The 16,965-nt window shown below is 42.2% G+C and overlaps 1 protein-coding gene across 2 annotated transcripts in view; it reads right to left on the reverse strand.

Moving 5' to 3' along the window:
- The window catches only part of cntn3a.1 (contactin 3a, tandem duplicate 1), a 53,235-nt gene extending 37,221 nt beyond the window's left edge, over positions 1 to 16,014 (reverse strand). For both annotated transcript variants that reach the window (XM_067239275.1, XM_067239276.1), the window contains exons 1-3: positions 15,960 to 16,014; positions 8,968 to 9,100; positions 3,797 to 3,972 (exon numbers count right to left, since the gene is read on the reverse strand). In XM_067239275.1, coding sequence (XP_067095376.1) covers positions 3,797 to 3,972; positions 8,968 to 9,100; positions 15,960 to 16,014 — 364 coding nt within the window. The remainder of the gene's footprint in view (positions 1 to 3,796; positions 3,973 to 8,967; positions 9,101 to 15,959) is intronic.
- Positions 16,015 to 16,965: the final 951 nt, after the last annotated feature.

Raw genomic sequence — 16,965 nt, forward strand, 5'->3', positions numbered from 1 at the left:
GTCAAAGCTCTTGGATTTCCAAGAAGCTCCTGTCGAAGAAACAACAAAATAAAAGTGAGGATCCAAACAGTGAGAGCTTGACTACTGCAATCGCAACACAGGTTCAACTCATTCAAAAATTATGATTTGGAAACACCTACATAGGACTGAAGTTAGACTGCTAGGAATTATTGGAGTGGAGCATGTCCATGAATGTCAATGTCCTTGTACGTGCTGCTCTTGCAAACTGTAAACAAACTTGAATCTTGAACATAAAGACTTTCTTTATACAAAGCAGACGTCTGTGCTTCTGCATGACGAAAATAAGATTTCTAGGCCCTTCAGTGGGCAGTAAAACTCTACTATTCTGTGGTACACGAAATATAAATGAGAAAGACTCTTCTTCATTCAGCACATTATACGCTGGAGATAACTCTATGATCCTAGGGAATCATTAGGCCCTTTATGGTCTTCCAAAAAAGGTTGTATCCAGAACTGGGCAAGTCTTGAGGGGCCTCTACTATGACTACTATGGTGAAGCACTGCTAATTCATCTCTAACATTATATGTGTGATTAGTTCGGCTGGAAGAACAGGTTTAAATTGGAAATTGCATAGCTCTGTAATTTATCAAGAACATGGTGAGGTGAGGTAATGAGTGTCTTTAAGGCAATGGGATAAGTCAATTACAAAGCTGGGCTTTGCTTACCTCAGATCCAGTATTTGCATATAATAAAAAAGGTGTGCTATCGGTCCAATTAATAACTGTATATATAAAGTACAATTTTCCACGAAAGAAAACTCCCATCACACACAAAACCTTTCAAAAAATGAATACAATATATACTGTGCAGTGCTTAAAATGATCAAAATGATCCAATCTGAATAACGAATGCGAACCACTGAGGTGAAAGAGCCAAACGATCAATATTCTCATAGTGTATCGTGAAGCATAAATAAACTAGGCACACCAAAACCAGCAATCCCTGACAGGCCAGGCTGCTCTGCAACCCACGGATCGTTTTATCAGGCCTATCACGAATATCCCCCTCCCTGGTCTGTTAGCCTACATTGCAGGGTCCAAGCTATTTTGAGTGCTTTGAGATCCATGAAATTGGATGTAAATTAGCATTTTTGGGCTAGCTACCCCAATGTGACCCATTTCAATGAATGAGAGGGGAAGTTGGAAACGGAGAACGTGGAGAGATTGTGGTTGTTGTGAGAATGACACCCATTGGTGTTCCGGCACGTCAGAGTTAGTGGTGAGTTTATGGGGTGTTGCCTGTTCTGATTTCATTCTCACATCCATGAAATATAAACCACAGTTTAGGATCTGAAACTCCATTCTGCTCGGTAGAGAGAGAGACAGAGAGAGAGAGAGAAAGAGAGAGAGAGAGAGAGAGAGAGAGAGAGAGAGAGAGAGAGAGAGAGAGAGAGAGAGAGAGAGAGAGAGAGAGAGAGAGAGAGAGAGAGAAAGAGAGAGGCTGATATGCAGAGATAGATACACAGATAGACAAGCATAAACAGGGAGAGAGAGAGAGAGAGAGAGAGAGAGAGAGAGAGAGAGAGAGAGAGAGAGAGAGAGAGTTTATGGTGGCCAGCACCAACTATCACCCACCAGCTCACTCCTGCTTTATACACACTAATCAGAACAGAATAGCTTCAGTTCTAAACTAGCAACAATTCTGCTCCAGCACTGCACTATATATATATACACTGCAGCATTCAAAGACGGAACGCCTCCTCAGGAAAATATTTTTCTTTTGAAAACTGGGACCTGTCTTAGCAGAGCACAACCCCTCAGATCAGTTTTTGTCCTCAACTCAGAAGCAGCACGACTCAATAAGAACCTAAGAATTTCCATCTGATGATGAAGGGGTTGAACAAAATGGCTGAATAAAAAAAGGGAGACTAGATGGAGGAAGAGTGAATCTTCTCGTTAAAAAATAAGAGATAAAAATCACATGCTTGTGAAGTAATTACACAGATAACGGTGTTATGTCAGAACGGCACAGGCAAATATTGCATGCAAATTATACACAATTATAGAGCCCCAATGTAGGAATGTAAAACCTTAAGCACCCAAGATACATGAGACGTAGCTCCTGTGCTGCCTTCATAAATACAGCTATTTCACCCTTCATTAAACACAGAGCTAAACCAAAGTGGTGCAGGGCTGAACGTTGCATCTGCTGCATGGCTTGCATTTTGTCAAGGATTTGCATTAAAATAATATCCCTGTAAAGCAGCGGTTACAATCTGTGGTGTAATGTTATATCTTACAACAGGGAGAGCCTTTCAATTATGAAAATCCCCAGGAGATTAGAGAACTCAATCTGGCCCTTGCAAACCAACAAGATTATTCCAGCACTCACAACAGCCAAGAAGAGAGCCCGCAGTATTGTCAAAGGGATTGTCAACCTATATGAGTTCTGACGCTTAAGCCCCTATTAGTTGGTCAAAAAAACATATTCCATTCCTCTGGCTACAAACAGAGGAAAGATGTATCTACAATTTCATGATGCCCTTACACCTTCCATCCCTTCAAGTTTGATGTTATGAGATAATAATGAACAAACCGTATGAATTCTGATGAGCCAACAAGCTGTAATATGAATCTTGATGTTTGCAATTAATCGTAACATAATTTGCATGCCACGCAACATCGAAACATGATTACATTCTTGTTAGTTTAATGAACTATCTCCATCTTCACAGCACCAACATAGCACTCGCGTAACCTTATCATGGTATTTCAAAGCTTTCGGCTGCACACAGTGAAGATACACCCACCCAACCCCACACTATTTGGAAGTGCACGCCAGGCTCCTAGTCTTTTTACAAATGACACAATCCCCCTTCATCTCGGGAAGCTCCTGGATGAATTATACCTCTGACCTGGGGGCACTCCATCACCCAGCATGGTTAATTAAGTTAAACCAAGAGCAATAAATAAGACGGACCACACTACATCAGCCCTCTGGTCCCCCTCAGGTAACAAAAGCCACAGGTCAAGCTAGGCGGAGGGGGAGCGGGGGGGTGGTGGATGGATGGATGAGACCAATCACAATGACAAACAGTATGGGACGAACTTGTAAAAAATGTTTAAAAAAAATGAAAAAGGATAACACGCATGGATATGATGCAGTGCCTTGTACGGAGTGGGGTGGGGTGGGGGTGGGGCAACTCAGGACCGAATGGTGTCCTGTACACAGATGATATACTGTTCCAGGCACGACACACACCAACACTCCAACTGTGGGCCAGATGAATGCCCCTGGTGCTCTCCCCCAACAAAGATCATCCTTGGGACTGCTGGAGCAGGGAAACAGACGTCAGAATTCAATCTGGATGCACCATCTGTTCGGCGATATAGCTGCTGTCATTCTAGATGGGCTGTCCGTCACAAACAGAGGACCGGAGTTCACCTTGCCATCAGAGGCGGCGATGACTCTGGTCTTATAATACATGATGGATGAAGGCTGTAAAGCATCAGGTATACAGAACTCTGTCAAGGCCCCCCCCCCTCCCCCCTCTCGCAATCTCACCGTCTTCATCACTGGCTCTATGGTGAGCTACTCGTAGGACCTCCAGACAGAGTCAACAGGCTTAAACCGGTTTAAAGGATAAACACATGGCGTGACATCAGCATGCATGTTAATTAACTTCCTTGTTGACGCTCAGCCCTTCAGTGTTTTCCATTAGTCCGGCAAAGACTTCCCCTTGGAAGAGGAGCTCCCAAATGCCTTACAATGGAGGATTTGACTTTTTTTAACAGAATAAATATGTTTTATTATTGAATTTTTTTCAGAACTCACAAGCGATATGCAGACTGGCTTCTCTGCTGACAACAGTGCCAAAGGAATTGGAGGCGAGACACTGGTAGATCCCCACGTCTTGGTCTTTGTTGAGGTGGCTGATGCGCAGGTTCCCCCCGCTGAGGGCGTAGCGTGACCCAAGTCTGGGGACGATGAACGAGTCGTTCAGCTTCCACCTGTGAAAGGAAGTGACACGGCTCAGTGCGGCAGGAGAACACGACACACGGCGAATCAAACCACAGCAGGAACTAGAGAATCTGATAAACCAAGTGTAGTCGTTTTTTTTATTTTTTATTTATGTTAACACTTTGCACAACAACGCTGGATAACACGTATACAGAAGGGGATATCTGAGTTTAGCTTCTCTACATTAAATTCCCCCCAAATCCCCATATTCTGTAAGTTGAATGTTATCATGAATGTATGACTGGAAAGGCGTCAGTGCGAGCCAACACATCGTGACGTGTGTCCCAAATATCATGTTCTACTGCAGTTTGCCCAGCTCTGCTTCATTATTCATGTGATCCATACCGTCGAAGAGCATAATGACACGCTTTCATCATGATCAACCCATAATCTAAACCCAAACACCACACCACCCTTCCTTTAACTCAGACGAAATTAAAACAAATAACAGCCTTGTGTGCTTTGCTGCCAACGACATTGACTTTAATTGAAGTGGGAGGTGATCAGAGGGAGACATTATTTATTCTCAATGATAATTCATTCATCTCTTTTCACGTCTGTGCCTATTTGAGGCAAAAGTCAATACGTACAAAAACTGTAATTTATTTATATTTTTTATGTATTAAAACCCCACAATGAAACAATTCCACGGCACTCCATGGTTTGCATTTCATACGATGCTGCTTCATCATCATTATCATTGCAAGTGGGGGTTCTGGGTTCACCATGGACCCCTTTACCCAGTTAAAATGTTCCACTGACAGAAGAACAGGAGGTCTTGTCGAACTAGGCTGCTATGTGTAGGACATAGATGATGTTAGTGGCTTTTGATTAAAGGTCACAAGACACACAGCCCACAGAGTATAATAGCATGTACCAAGTATTGCAATCAAACAGAAAAACTGGAAAGGTCGATCTCTTGAGAATAAATCCAGGAAGGGATGGAATGTTGAAGGAATGGTTGAGGAATGTACTTCATTTGGTGACATATAGGAATTAGGTATGATAAAATGAACAACTATCAGCATTGTTATCGTTTGGAAGTATTGCTCATGCTTGTGAATGTCACCCATTTCGCTACTATACTGTGACTTAACAGGATACCTAACTTTTTAAGCTCGAGCCAGAACTTTACAGCGAAAAGAATTCAGTGCTTCAGATTTTAATTGCTTACTGTCTAGCGTTTCCATTTTGTCGTCAACTTAGCAGCACCTGAGAACCCACAACAACAAAAAAGAACACCCTGAGATATTTTGGGTTTCGGTGGTTGTGGAAAAGGCACTTTCAATCTCCAAAGAGTTCTGTGAGACAAAGACAAAGAAAATGAAAGTAGGGAGGGGAGCAAACAAAGCCTAACAAGAATAGCCATTCTCGTGAGAGTCGGCTCTTGAGAAATGGCTTTTCAGGGGCGGGATAAGGCACAATTAGATTGAGTATTAGTCCCGTTGGGCTGATTGGAATTTCACAACTGCTTGAGCAAACTAAGCCTGAAGTTTCTATTTTTGTTGGGTCGAGAGACAGACAGAATCAGTGACAGAGAGCAAAGAGAGAGAGAGAGCGAGAGATAGAAAGAGAGAGAGAGGGAGAAAAAGAACGAGAGACTACACTGCAAAATGGAGCATATTCAGTGGAGCGGTGCTCAACAGCAGATTGGCTGATAAGATTGATTCAGTGATTGGGTGTTGCAGCTGGAAAAGATACAAAATCTCCAGACGAGACAAATCAAAGAGGCCACAGTGACAAGTCAGAGGAGGGAGGGTAGTCTTAGATAAATTAATTTGTCCTTGGCGGCCCTGAAATAGAGCCTCCTACTCTGAACTGCCTTCCACACGCTCTACAGACTGGTGGGATCTTCTGTGGTCCCTAAAACCTTTCTCAAAACCAATTTCAAATGCAGTGACAGGTTACTTTAATGTAGAAAGGTGGTTAAGCTTTCGCACAGTGCAATTTCTGTAATGTAATGAGTAGGGCAACTTGATGCTAAGTAACAACACTGTGCCAAGTCTACCGGCACAGTACCTTGACACCCACATCAGATAATCCCTTTTCTCACAGTTCCCGGTTCCTTGTCTCTATATTGGTATTGCTCAGACTAATTAAGCAGACAGTACAATTTCTGAGTTAATTACGATATGAACAAGCCTAATATTTCAGTAGCGAACATCTTGAGGAGCAAATAAGTCACGTAAGCTCCCTCGTCAACTGCTCACCTTTTCATCTAGCGCAAAATATCTATCAGACATCGAAAACTTAAAAAATGTTGCATTCAAGGGAGGTGAGATAGAGGTGCTAACTGTCAAGAAAATCAAATAATTGAGACATGGCATCAGACAAATACTGTTAAATTAAGGCTCATTAAAGTAAATTAAAGTAAAAACTTGGAAGCATTTTGAAATGCAGCGTGGGATGCCAAACAGATGCACAAAAGAGCCAATATAAATCCTGATTGAAGTATTCTTTTCAGTCAAAGGAGTACTGTTTTGAACGTGCGTTTCAATTTGCGCACATTAGGCGTAACTCTGAAGATCTTCAATTTACATTAATAGATTAACCTAACAACGTTATGTGGGGCTGTTTCAAACCTCTTAGGCCTACACATTAAATGCTTGGTTTCGCAATTTGCATTTAATTACAGAGACGGGAAGAGAAACGACCACGTTGTTGTTTGATAGATTGTAAATTAATAGCTTGTACGGACGTTGTGCTTTAAAGCAAATCATCGTTTGTCATCTGTTTTCATTTGTCGTCACTTCAGCCTCTGATGCACGGAGCTTTGATCCGTTTTTAGGACAAGGCAGCGAGGGCAACATATGCAAAAGGGCTGGCGGGGGCAACGTGCCGAGAATGAAACTGTGACATTGTCTAAGGAAATGTTCGCCTTCAGATCAATTAAGTGATTTTTGTTATTGAGCTAATCAAGCCACGATAATCCCTAAACGAGTCTCGGTGCGTCATCTGGAACGAATTGTTTGGCGGAGAGAGTAGATGGGTGATACTGTTGGAGAAAGCCGGCAGAGAGAGTAGATGGGTGATACTGCTGGAGAAAGCCGGCAGAGAGAGTAGATGGGTGATACTGTTGGAGAAAGCCGGCAGAGAGAGTAGATGGGTGATACTGTTGGAGAAAGCCGGCAGAGAGAGTAGATGGGTGATACTGCTGGAGAAAGCCGGCAGAGAGAGTAGATGGGTGATACTGCTGGAGAAAGCCGGCAGAGAGAGTAGATGGGTGATACTGCTGGAGAAAGCCGGCAGAGAGAGTAGATGGGTGATACTGTTGGAGAAAGCCGGCAGAGAGAGTAGATGGGTGATACTGTTGGAGAAAGCCAGCAGAGAGAGTAGATGGGTGATACTGCTGGAGAAAGCCGGCAGAGAGAGTAGATGGGTGATACTGTTGGAGAAAGCTGGCAGCTACAACAGTCTGATGGAAACCTCTTTGTTCAACCGCCATCCTTTTTGAAGATCCTGCAATTGGATGGCACAGAGATTCAGTAGATCTAATAAATAGAACTGGCATAATGTTTTATATAAATTATCTATCCCTTGCCAATACGAACATGCCGGTCCAGCAGACCAATGGATAAGACAATGCTGAAATTAAGTCCTAATTCGATTCCCGGCTATGCAAAATGACGTTGTGTCCTTGGGCAAGGCACTTCACCCTACTTGCCTCGGGGAGAATGTCCCTGTACTTACTGTAAGTCGCTCTGGATAAGAGCGTATGCTAAATGTAAAATGTAATGTAAATGTATCTATTGCACATGTTACATTTGATCTCCCCAGACAATACTTCTGAGTTTGTGGTGTTTGTGGGAGGGGGGTATTTGCTTCCCAGTGTAAAGCTTGGAGGTGTTAACTGTAAAAGGGCTGAGGGCTTGTGTGTGTGTGTGTGTGTGTGTGGGGGGGTGGGGGGGGGGGGGGGTATTTGATTCCAGGGGCCCGTTCTCCGTACGTCGCGTATTACATCCGAGATCAAATGACACATCCAAGATGACATCATCTTGCTTATCATGATCTGGCTAATTCGGTTCTTCGAACACACTTGTTGTTTATGATTAGTATAGCTGGATTGAGTTATACGTTGGTCTAAAAGGGGGTATGTATCGATAGTAGAAACCTTGATCAGCAACGCTGCTATTGGCTGCTCACATAAGTCTACGGCTGCTCACCGTGGCCAAAATGAGCGCCCTGTTATTTCCGCAACAGAGCCAACAGAGCAATAGCTTGCTCGAAGGTTACTCCGAATTTGAAGATTTTATCTTCAAAGTCTGTAAAATCCAAGAAAGAGGGCTGGCAAAAAGTAGCAGACCAAATTAAATGTAGAGGAGTGATGCGTTTTATCGCTTATTACAGTAAGCTAGGCCTATGTTTTTTTTATTTTCATACTTTCATATTTTCATGTATCATCTTTAATGCCATATGATTTGTCAAATGTATTATGTAAATGACACCCTCACAAAAAAACGATAGGCTATCCTCTCAAAAAGTATAGGCTAGCATATCGCGCTGTGCTTAAGAAGCCTATCTATCACGCAATGAGCAATTAATTCGGTTTCATGTTAAATTCTGCTAATTATTCTTGCACCTTCTGCAACAGGTTCCTGTAGTAAAAACTGACAAGACGTCTGTGACAGACTTCCTGTATCACCTCTGCTTGTAAAGCCTCAATCTAATCGTGTTTACATAAAATAAACCTGCTCCCAAGCAGGTTTAAGCTTACGGACCTGTTGCTATGACAGCAAGTCCAGGATGAGCTTCAAAGAACCGAACAATCCAAGATAATGACAGATCGTCAACAATCAAATCCAGCTAATTGAGTTAGCGACGTACGGAGAACGGGCCCCAGGTGTAAAGTTTGGAGGTGTTACAGAACCTGTAGAAGGGCTGAGGGCTTAAGTGTGTGGTGTGTGTGTGTGTGTGTGTGAATGTGTGTGAGTGTGTGTGTGTGTGTGTGAATGTGTGCTTCCAGGTGTAATGCTGGGAGGTGTTACCTGTAGAAGGGCTGAGGGTGTCCCTGGGCCTCACAGCTGAACACCACCTCCCTGTTGTTCTCGGCAGGGTGGAGAGGAAACACTACGCTGCCAGGCTGCTTGGTGAACACAGGCCTCAACAGGACTCCATTCCCTGTGGAAGACAAACAACACACACACCGGACCTCAGAACCATGACCTTGACAAGATTCTTCATTAGAGCCGCCAAACTCAAAGGCTGTGCAAAATTTTTTTTAACACTGTTAATACTTTTACTTGACAACTTAAATAAAAAAAAACGTATTAAGCATTCCTTACACTAGTCGTACATAGTGAGAGTTATATATGTAACTTCTTAAAGCAATAATTCATCCCCCCAACCCCTCTACTTCCAAGAAAATAGCTATTTAGATTGCACTGACGGCCCTGCACTTTTATATCTAATATCAGGCTCATATAACTTATCACCAGAGACCCATGGGATGTCACCCAATATAAAAGCTGGAACAAAATGTCAAAACAAGTTGGAAATAATACAGACTCGTTTGACACTCATTTCTGTTCTTGAAAAAAGGTCCTTTGGGGGGTTTTAAGTGAAAGAAAATACTGGATGCTTTGCTGAGTCCTTGATACACAAAAAGCAAACAAAAAAGCTTGAATGTTAAAAACACATTCATTAACTACCGTTTTATTACTAGATCCTCATATACAAAATTAGCAGATCATTACCCATCTTGCTTTGCAGGAGATTGATGCTTTGATGACTAAAAAACAACTGCAGACTGCATACAGTTCATGCAGTTGATTGTCTGACTGTTATGTGAGTGACTATATAAAGGATATATAGCAAATGACTGTATCTCAAGTCAATGACTGCAAATGCAGCTCAACAACCTTGCATTAAACATGAGGTGTCGAATGGTTTACCACAGTTGGTAAAATCCTGATAAAAAAAAAGTACAAGTAGTAAAGGTACTCCCATTAATGTCTACTTTTGAAAAAGACATTTCCGTAACTGTGATATTTCTTAAAAAGGCGAAACATCAACAGATCTAATACAAGATGACAAAGGCATGTCCAAGGTGACATTCCTTTCTCTGTTGGTTAGATACATACACAGCTCTGGGCGTACGTCTGTGTGTCACGATCCACTGTACTGAAGAAACTAACGAGCGACCCCGGAGACAGAAACCAGGATTTGGAATAAACATGTATTTTTCTGGAAGAAAGGAATTTAATTTGCCTTTTTTTTTTTTTTTTTTTTTGCATTTGTACAACACAGAAAAGGTGGATCCTTCAGGTAATTTATATGGAAAGGAGACGGTATACTCAAGTCTCAGAGAGAACAGGTTTATCCCTAGTACACTCTTTTTCAGAGAGAGAGAGAGGGAAAAGAGAAAGAGAGGAAAAGAGAGAGAGAGAGAGAGAGAGAGAGAGAGAGAGAGAGAGAGAGAGAGAGAGAGAGAGAGAGAGAGAGAGAGAGAGAGAGAGAGAGAGAGAGAAAGAAAGAAAGAAGCAAGCTGTTTGACAGGGACCTTGTGCACCAATTGTTCCCCACCTCAAGGATAAACCTTGTTTGAGAAAGTTACACAAAATGGAAGCCGGCCTAATTATAGTCTTTGCTCGGTGGAGCATGTCCCCTGAAGGTACGCTGAGAGTTGATTGATTACTGGAGGACATGTCTTACAGAGAGCTACTATGCAAGCACAAATAAGCCACTGTACACAACACCTTACCAGTATGTAGGGCCTCTGGTATACACAGTCATGAAATGAATTGACGTTTTGCTACAGTATCTAAGGGAGTGTGACAATGCATTGACAAATGGCTTGGCTAATCAATGCATACAAGCTTGCCTGGGGCATACATGGCTTGTGTAACTAGAGACATTATGAAACCATGTTCATAATACTTTTGGTGCTATAGCATCTAACAGCTTTAGGCAGTTATATTGTCTTAACACTTTTTCTGTAGTCATTTTTAGGATGGATGATGGAGGATATGTGGAAAGTTGCAATAAGGTTTATTATTATTATATTAATTATTGTATTATATTTTTATAAGTTTCATTTTACAACACCATACAGACCATATTGATCTTGAATCTTTTTTAATCCGCAAAGGATTTTCTGTTACTTCAGGATTTTGACAGTTTATTGTTTTAGACAGGTGCTGTCTTGAGTCATTGTCAGGGAGCTGTTGATGGACGCAGGTGGCCGTCATCGCAGAATTCAAGGATTTGTTCAGGAAAGAAAGTGAAAAGTGCGTGTCAAAACTCTTCCAGATACACAGGACATGACATCACAGCAACTCCAAAGGATGTGTGGACGGTTCTGTCAGTGCTTAGTGGGAACCAGGCCTCCTTCTGATAAGAGCTACAGGCTGTTAATTGTTAATTTGATCCAAATACCAGTCCAGTAGGCCCACCTACGGAGAGGGAGCAGCTGCCCTCCAGAGGGATAACCTCTGAGGCTGCTTGTAATTTGACACGCAGTAGAAGTTCCTAAGCATCACGCTTTGCTGACCGAGTGCGCGTCTTACATTACTAATGTTCCTACGATAGCGAAAACACACTGCAAGCCGCTCAAGCACATCAGAAAAAGAAACTTTGGTCTGTTCCGTGTTCCTAATCAATCTCAAAGTGGTTTGCGGTGTGGCCACGATTTCCATTCATTTATGGAAGATTAATCATCATAAAATCGGTGTTTGGGTCTCAACAGGTAGGCTACAGTGGAGTCGAGCCCACATGATCTTTGAAAACACCATGGCAACAGTTATCACGGTGAATAAGTGAAGGATAATGAGATGGTATTGAGTTCTGGGGGCTGTGCCTGGAGGCTTAGTCCAAAGTGATGCAAAGTCTGTGAAACTCCTCCGTTATCCGATGGGAATTTCTCCAGCACACTGTAGGGAGGGTTGGAATAATTTTCATCTCGCTTTCTGGTAATAAAGAGAACACAAGCAGACCTTGACGCACTCCAGTGCTGTTAAACTTGGAACTTACGCTACAAAGCCTCACGTGAGGGATTTTGAGGAATCTGAGAATCATAATTCGAAAGCAACACCCAATGTAAAGCCGTTCCTGTGTTGACCAGATACACAATAGTTAGAGAATACCTTTGCGAGAATTCAATATGGACTTGGCAAAAAAGCGTACCACCTACTCAGTGGCAGCTTTGAGCTCTGAATATGCAAGGTCTTGCCCATCGTAAGTGTCTGAAATCAGATCAAAACGAGAGATCACATCGGGTTCAACCGTTTGCACAATCGAAATGCCCACACAATCAGATTTTCGCAGGCCGCACCACGAGTGCCTGTGAAAACAGACAGGCAGCCAATGAAAGGTCTCTCGGTCGGAAAGCAACTGTAGCTGCCGCGAATGCTAACAGGAAGTTGACGGTACAAAGCCTCAGGACTAAGATGGAGGTCATTATAAAAGTGGCTTTTTAAAAGCGACTGTCTGCCTCGTATCTCTCACCTGCTGCCAGATGGCAATACGTACTGGTGCTGGACCTAAAACGACACACACGACCAGCGACCGGCGTGGGGAGGGGAGGCAGAGGAGAGCAGAAAAAAAGGGGTCTGCTTTGGAAGGCTGAAATAAAAACTAATCTCAAATTCAATACCGACTGACAGCAAATGAATTCAGTGAGCTTACCTCAGCATGAATAAACAGCCACATGGGGAGCCGACTGTGGGGGATGCGTCCTCGTTTGTGAGGTCCCCAATCCATTCGCTTCAGCTCTGGGGTTTTATGCATCAAATGAAAAAGGCAATCTTGCTTTTTAAAGCATCTTTCCCCTCTGTCCCTACTGATAAGATACACCCTAAAGGTCTCTCATTGAGGGGCTTCAAATGTTATTCTGAGACAGGAAGGAGGTTGGGCTGGGTTAAGGGAATTAGAGATACACGGCACAGGTCTTGCCGCTGTGATTTTGAAACTGAATTCTTGAGGGTTTTCCACCTATGGACATCTTGTGAAACTTTAGGGGTGACACCTTGAAAAATTTGTTTTTATTTCTGAGTGTTTTTTACAGTTCGACATGTGTTTAGAACAAGGTTCAGTATGTTTAACATGGTGCGGTGGGAGAACTAATTAACAGGTCTCATGCAGCTGGAGGTAATTACCTTTTTAATGACCTTTTTCATTTTTATATATCACTGACCTGAGTATTCTCACCTAATACACAAATTAGTCGAACCATGCTAAATTAAAATAAGTATTCTGTCTTGACATGTCTGACTTGATCTTCATTCTGTTTATCCTCCCAGGCAGTCGATACTCCTTATGATTAAATCAAATAATTTACTTAAGAACACAGTTACATACCTATGTAAAAATGGGAAATGGAAAGACAGCTTCATGATTGCCTCCATTAGAACATGGCTACCTTCCTCTTGTTTCTACTATGCTTAGCAGGGTATTTGTCATCTAACTGTGGGCCACATTAATAGTAACATTTATCATGGTTTCATGTTGCATGTGTCTAACTATACAACCTTCCAGAATGCTAGATTATAGCGTTTTCATTTACAGTTTGACAGTAAGGGAGAACACGATCATGCATTCTAGGCTTTTTAATAATTACTGTATCAGCAATCAGAAAGAAGGAAAAAATAAGCTTTTGTCAAATGTCACAAATATCGATTGCTCTCCTTGTTTCAAGATTGGGTTTTTTCTAGATTAATTTTTTAAAGAAATTGATTGTTGAGGTGTGATGCTTCCTGACTAGAGCCATCTGAGGATGTGATTGGCTGGTCTAGCTTGCGTGCCCAGAATCCAACGCCTTACAACCAATCACTGCTACCCTGCTGAAACACTTGGCCCCCCACGTTTGTTTGCTCAGATCTTTGTTTACGGGTACTTGTGTATGAAATCCTTTTCAGGTTTTCTTGATTTGTTTGTGTTTAATCAACCACTTTAAAATGGGGTTTGTCTTTTGACAGTCTAAGTATACGTTTCCACTGATCCTTTTAACGTCACACTGGACGACTTCTCTTGCTGTGTAAATCACAAGAAAAGATCAGGTTAAAACTAGACCATATGAAACACAAATTGACTTTATTCAGGTCGGCAATTTACACTTCTATAAAAATAAAAGTGACATGCTACACATGAGACAGAACTCCTTTGGGTGCACACTTACTGAACAAAGCATATGACATGAAATCCAACAAATCAAGTTATGAATAAGTTGAAAAATAACAGTGTTAAATATTTTGGAGGAGAGCAAAGCCATTACTTTGGTGGAGCATTGTCTTCAGAATACCCCACATTATAGTGGTGAATAATATAAAGTGGAAAGGGAAACATTCACCGAAGCAACACCAAGAAACCGACACCCATGCCTACACCACAACCAGAACACACTCTTCTTACAACTGTGATGTCATAATAAATAGAACTGAGAGATCGTTAGCTCCTATTGCAATCTTCACCTATCATGAACCGCATAATGACTTTCATGTTTTTTTTCCAGTTTTTACTCAATGTTGAGTTATCCGTGTATGACTTTCCCGCCAGACCACCCCCCCACTCCCACCCCCATCACCCCCTCCCGCCTGAGGGTGTCCAGACCCAGACCGAGACCTGGGGGAGGCAACTCCAGCTGAACTCCCAGTGGGGATGTCTTTCATTGGCCTCACACCCTCCGACACAGACCGTGTAGTATAACCGCTCTGCCAAGTCTGAATAAATAACTGGCATTACAGTTCCTCACACTCTCACGCTGTGTTTTCTCAGTTTGACAGGGGATATTTGCACGTGTGGATGAATACTAAAATGCTTATCATGTCTCTCTCGGAATAACTACGATCTCCACTTTTCTGCTCCCTTCGCAAAAAAACTAACAAATGCACTACAGCTTATACTGCATACTAAAGTACAACCAACTGTGTGTGTCAACAGCGAGGCAAAGGCTCTGCTACGTGTAGGCAAGCGTTGAACCAAGCAATCTTTGTGCTCTTAGGAACAGACACACTGAACAGAAGGAGGTTGTTTTGGGGAATTTGCTAGGTGACTAAACTGGGGTGGTGGTGAAAGTCTACCATAGCAATGTAAACCTGCATGAGATTTCATAAACATTCAGAGGTATTAATAAGATCATTAATAGGATTATGAGATTAGTACCGGCAATTGCAATCTTCACCTTTATTTTTTTCCATAAACTATACGTGTTTCTAATCTATGTTAGGAGCATATGTTCAGGCTACAAAAACAAAACCTGTGAGATTACTAATCCCTTGTTGAGTCACTCCCCCTGTAGTCACCACCCCGCCTCCCCCCCCCCCCCCCCCTCATTAGCCAGCCACCGATGCACACTGAATCCAGTGATAAGTGGTGCTAATTGCCGTGGAGGGATATCTATACACCAACCTGCTGTTGCCGGGCGCCCGACTGAGGCGCGCTCTAATTGTTTTCAAATCCCAACTGTGAAGGTGGAGTCTGACTCTGAGGAGAGGCAGTTACCCAAGGACATTCCTCCATGGAACCTCTGATGGAAAACCAGATTCCTCTTCGTGTAGTCATCTAATACCGACAACTAGTGGAGCATGGTGTTTGACCCTTCCGTCTTGTAAGAGAGAGAAATTAGGCCGCCTCATTAAAACTAGATCAATGGAAGGGCTCTCGTTCGGCCGGCGTAGTCTCAATTAGTGTATCAATTGTGCCGCGCTTCTAATGAATGACTGCACAACCTAACAGCGGATAAGGCTGTCTAAGATACTTGTAAGCCCACATTTTCTCTCATATCAGGATTCACAGGGAGGATAAAGAATAGTGTTCACTTAGCAAGTGCACAATTTGTTCTGCCTTTAGAACAGAATAGTCAGTGTAGTTCAATTCATCAGATTGAACCTCAGACAAAAAGTGGTCCGCGATTCAATTTTACAGAATTGTTTTGTTTGGTCTCAAACACAGTATGGAGACAAGGAACGCAACTTTTAAGAGCAGCGGGCATAGGCACCCCCCCCCCCCCCCCCCCCCCCAAAAAAAAGAATGTGAAGGTTCTTACCTGCAAGAGGCTCCACCAATGAAAACATCAGCATCAGTTTCCATAGCAACTCCATTTGAACTGTTTGGGTCAATCACAGGTATGTAGAATCTCTGATTTGTCCTTTCCGGCACCTTTTCTGGCCTTTTGTCAAAGCAAAGAAGAGCAGACAGAGTGGTAGAGAGAGAGAGAGAGAGAGACAAAGAGGTAGAGAGACAAAGATGTAGAGACAAAGAGGTAGAGAGACAAAGATGTAGAGACAAAGAGGTAGAGAGACAAAGAGAGATATAGAGAGGAAAACAAAGATAGAGAGAGAGAGAAAATAGAGAGAGAGACATAGAGACACAAAGTGACAGAGAGAGAGAAACAGAGAGAGCACATTAGACATTCAGCACGTGTGGTCACTGGTCAGTCCAGGTGTTTTAAATCACAAGGACAGTAATTGTCCATGTTCCCCAGGCAACGATTCCAAGACGAAAAGGACAAGGGGAAGATGAAAATCCATCTCATCTTTAAAGTCTTACAGGTATAATTTCATTTTGTTAAGCCTTTGTACTCCCTCTTTGTCCACAGCTTACTTTCTACATGTTATTTCACTGCTACGAATGTACGTTTTTACCCATGAGAATGATTGTACTGCAGTTATTTTAAAATAGCCCCAGGAAAGTAAATATTTCTATAACAGACAAACCCTTTCTGGTGTCTCTTTATTCGATAACATAGAGACATGCACACACATTACTTTCTCAGCACAATCTAAACCAAATTATTATTGCATGAAGACTATTACTCACTTTGAACACTTTTACAAAAGGTTGGAATATTGTAGTAAAACATGATGGGTTTTTATTCAGTTAAGCTGATGCATTGCTCACATTAACATCTTAGTATTGAAGATGAGAGCCATGCTCATCCTCTGGGAAACTAAGGCAATTGTTTTTCTTAAAAGCCAAAATTTTATTCTCAACTTCTTAAAACTCAAAATCACAAAACAATAAAATAAATACCAAACTAATAACATGGCAAA

This window comes from Osmerus mordax, chromosome 7 (assembly GCF_038355195.1).
Source record: "Osmerus mordax isolate fOsmMor3 chromosome 7, fOsmMor3.pri, whole genome shotgun sequence".
NCBI classification, from domain to species: Eukaryota; Metazoa; Chordata; class Actinopteri; order Osmeriformes; family Osmeridae; genus Osmerus; species Osmerus mordax.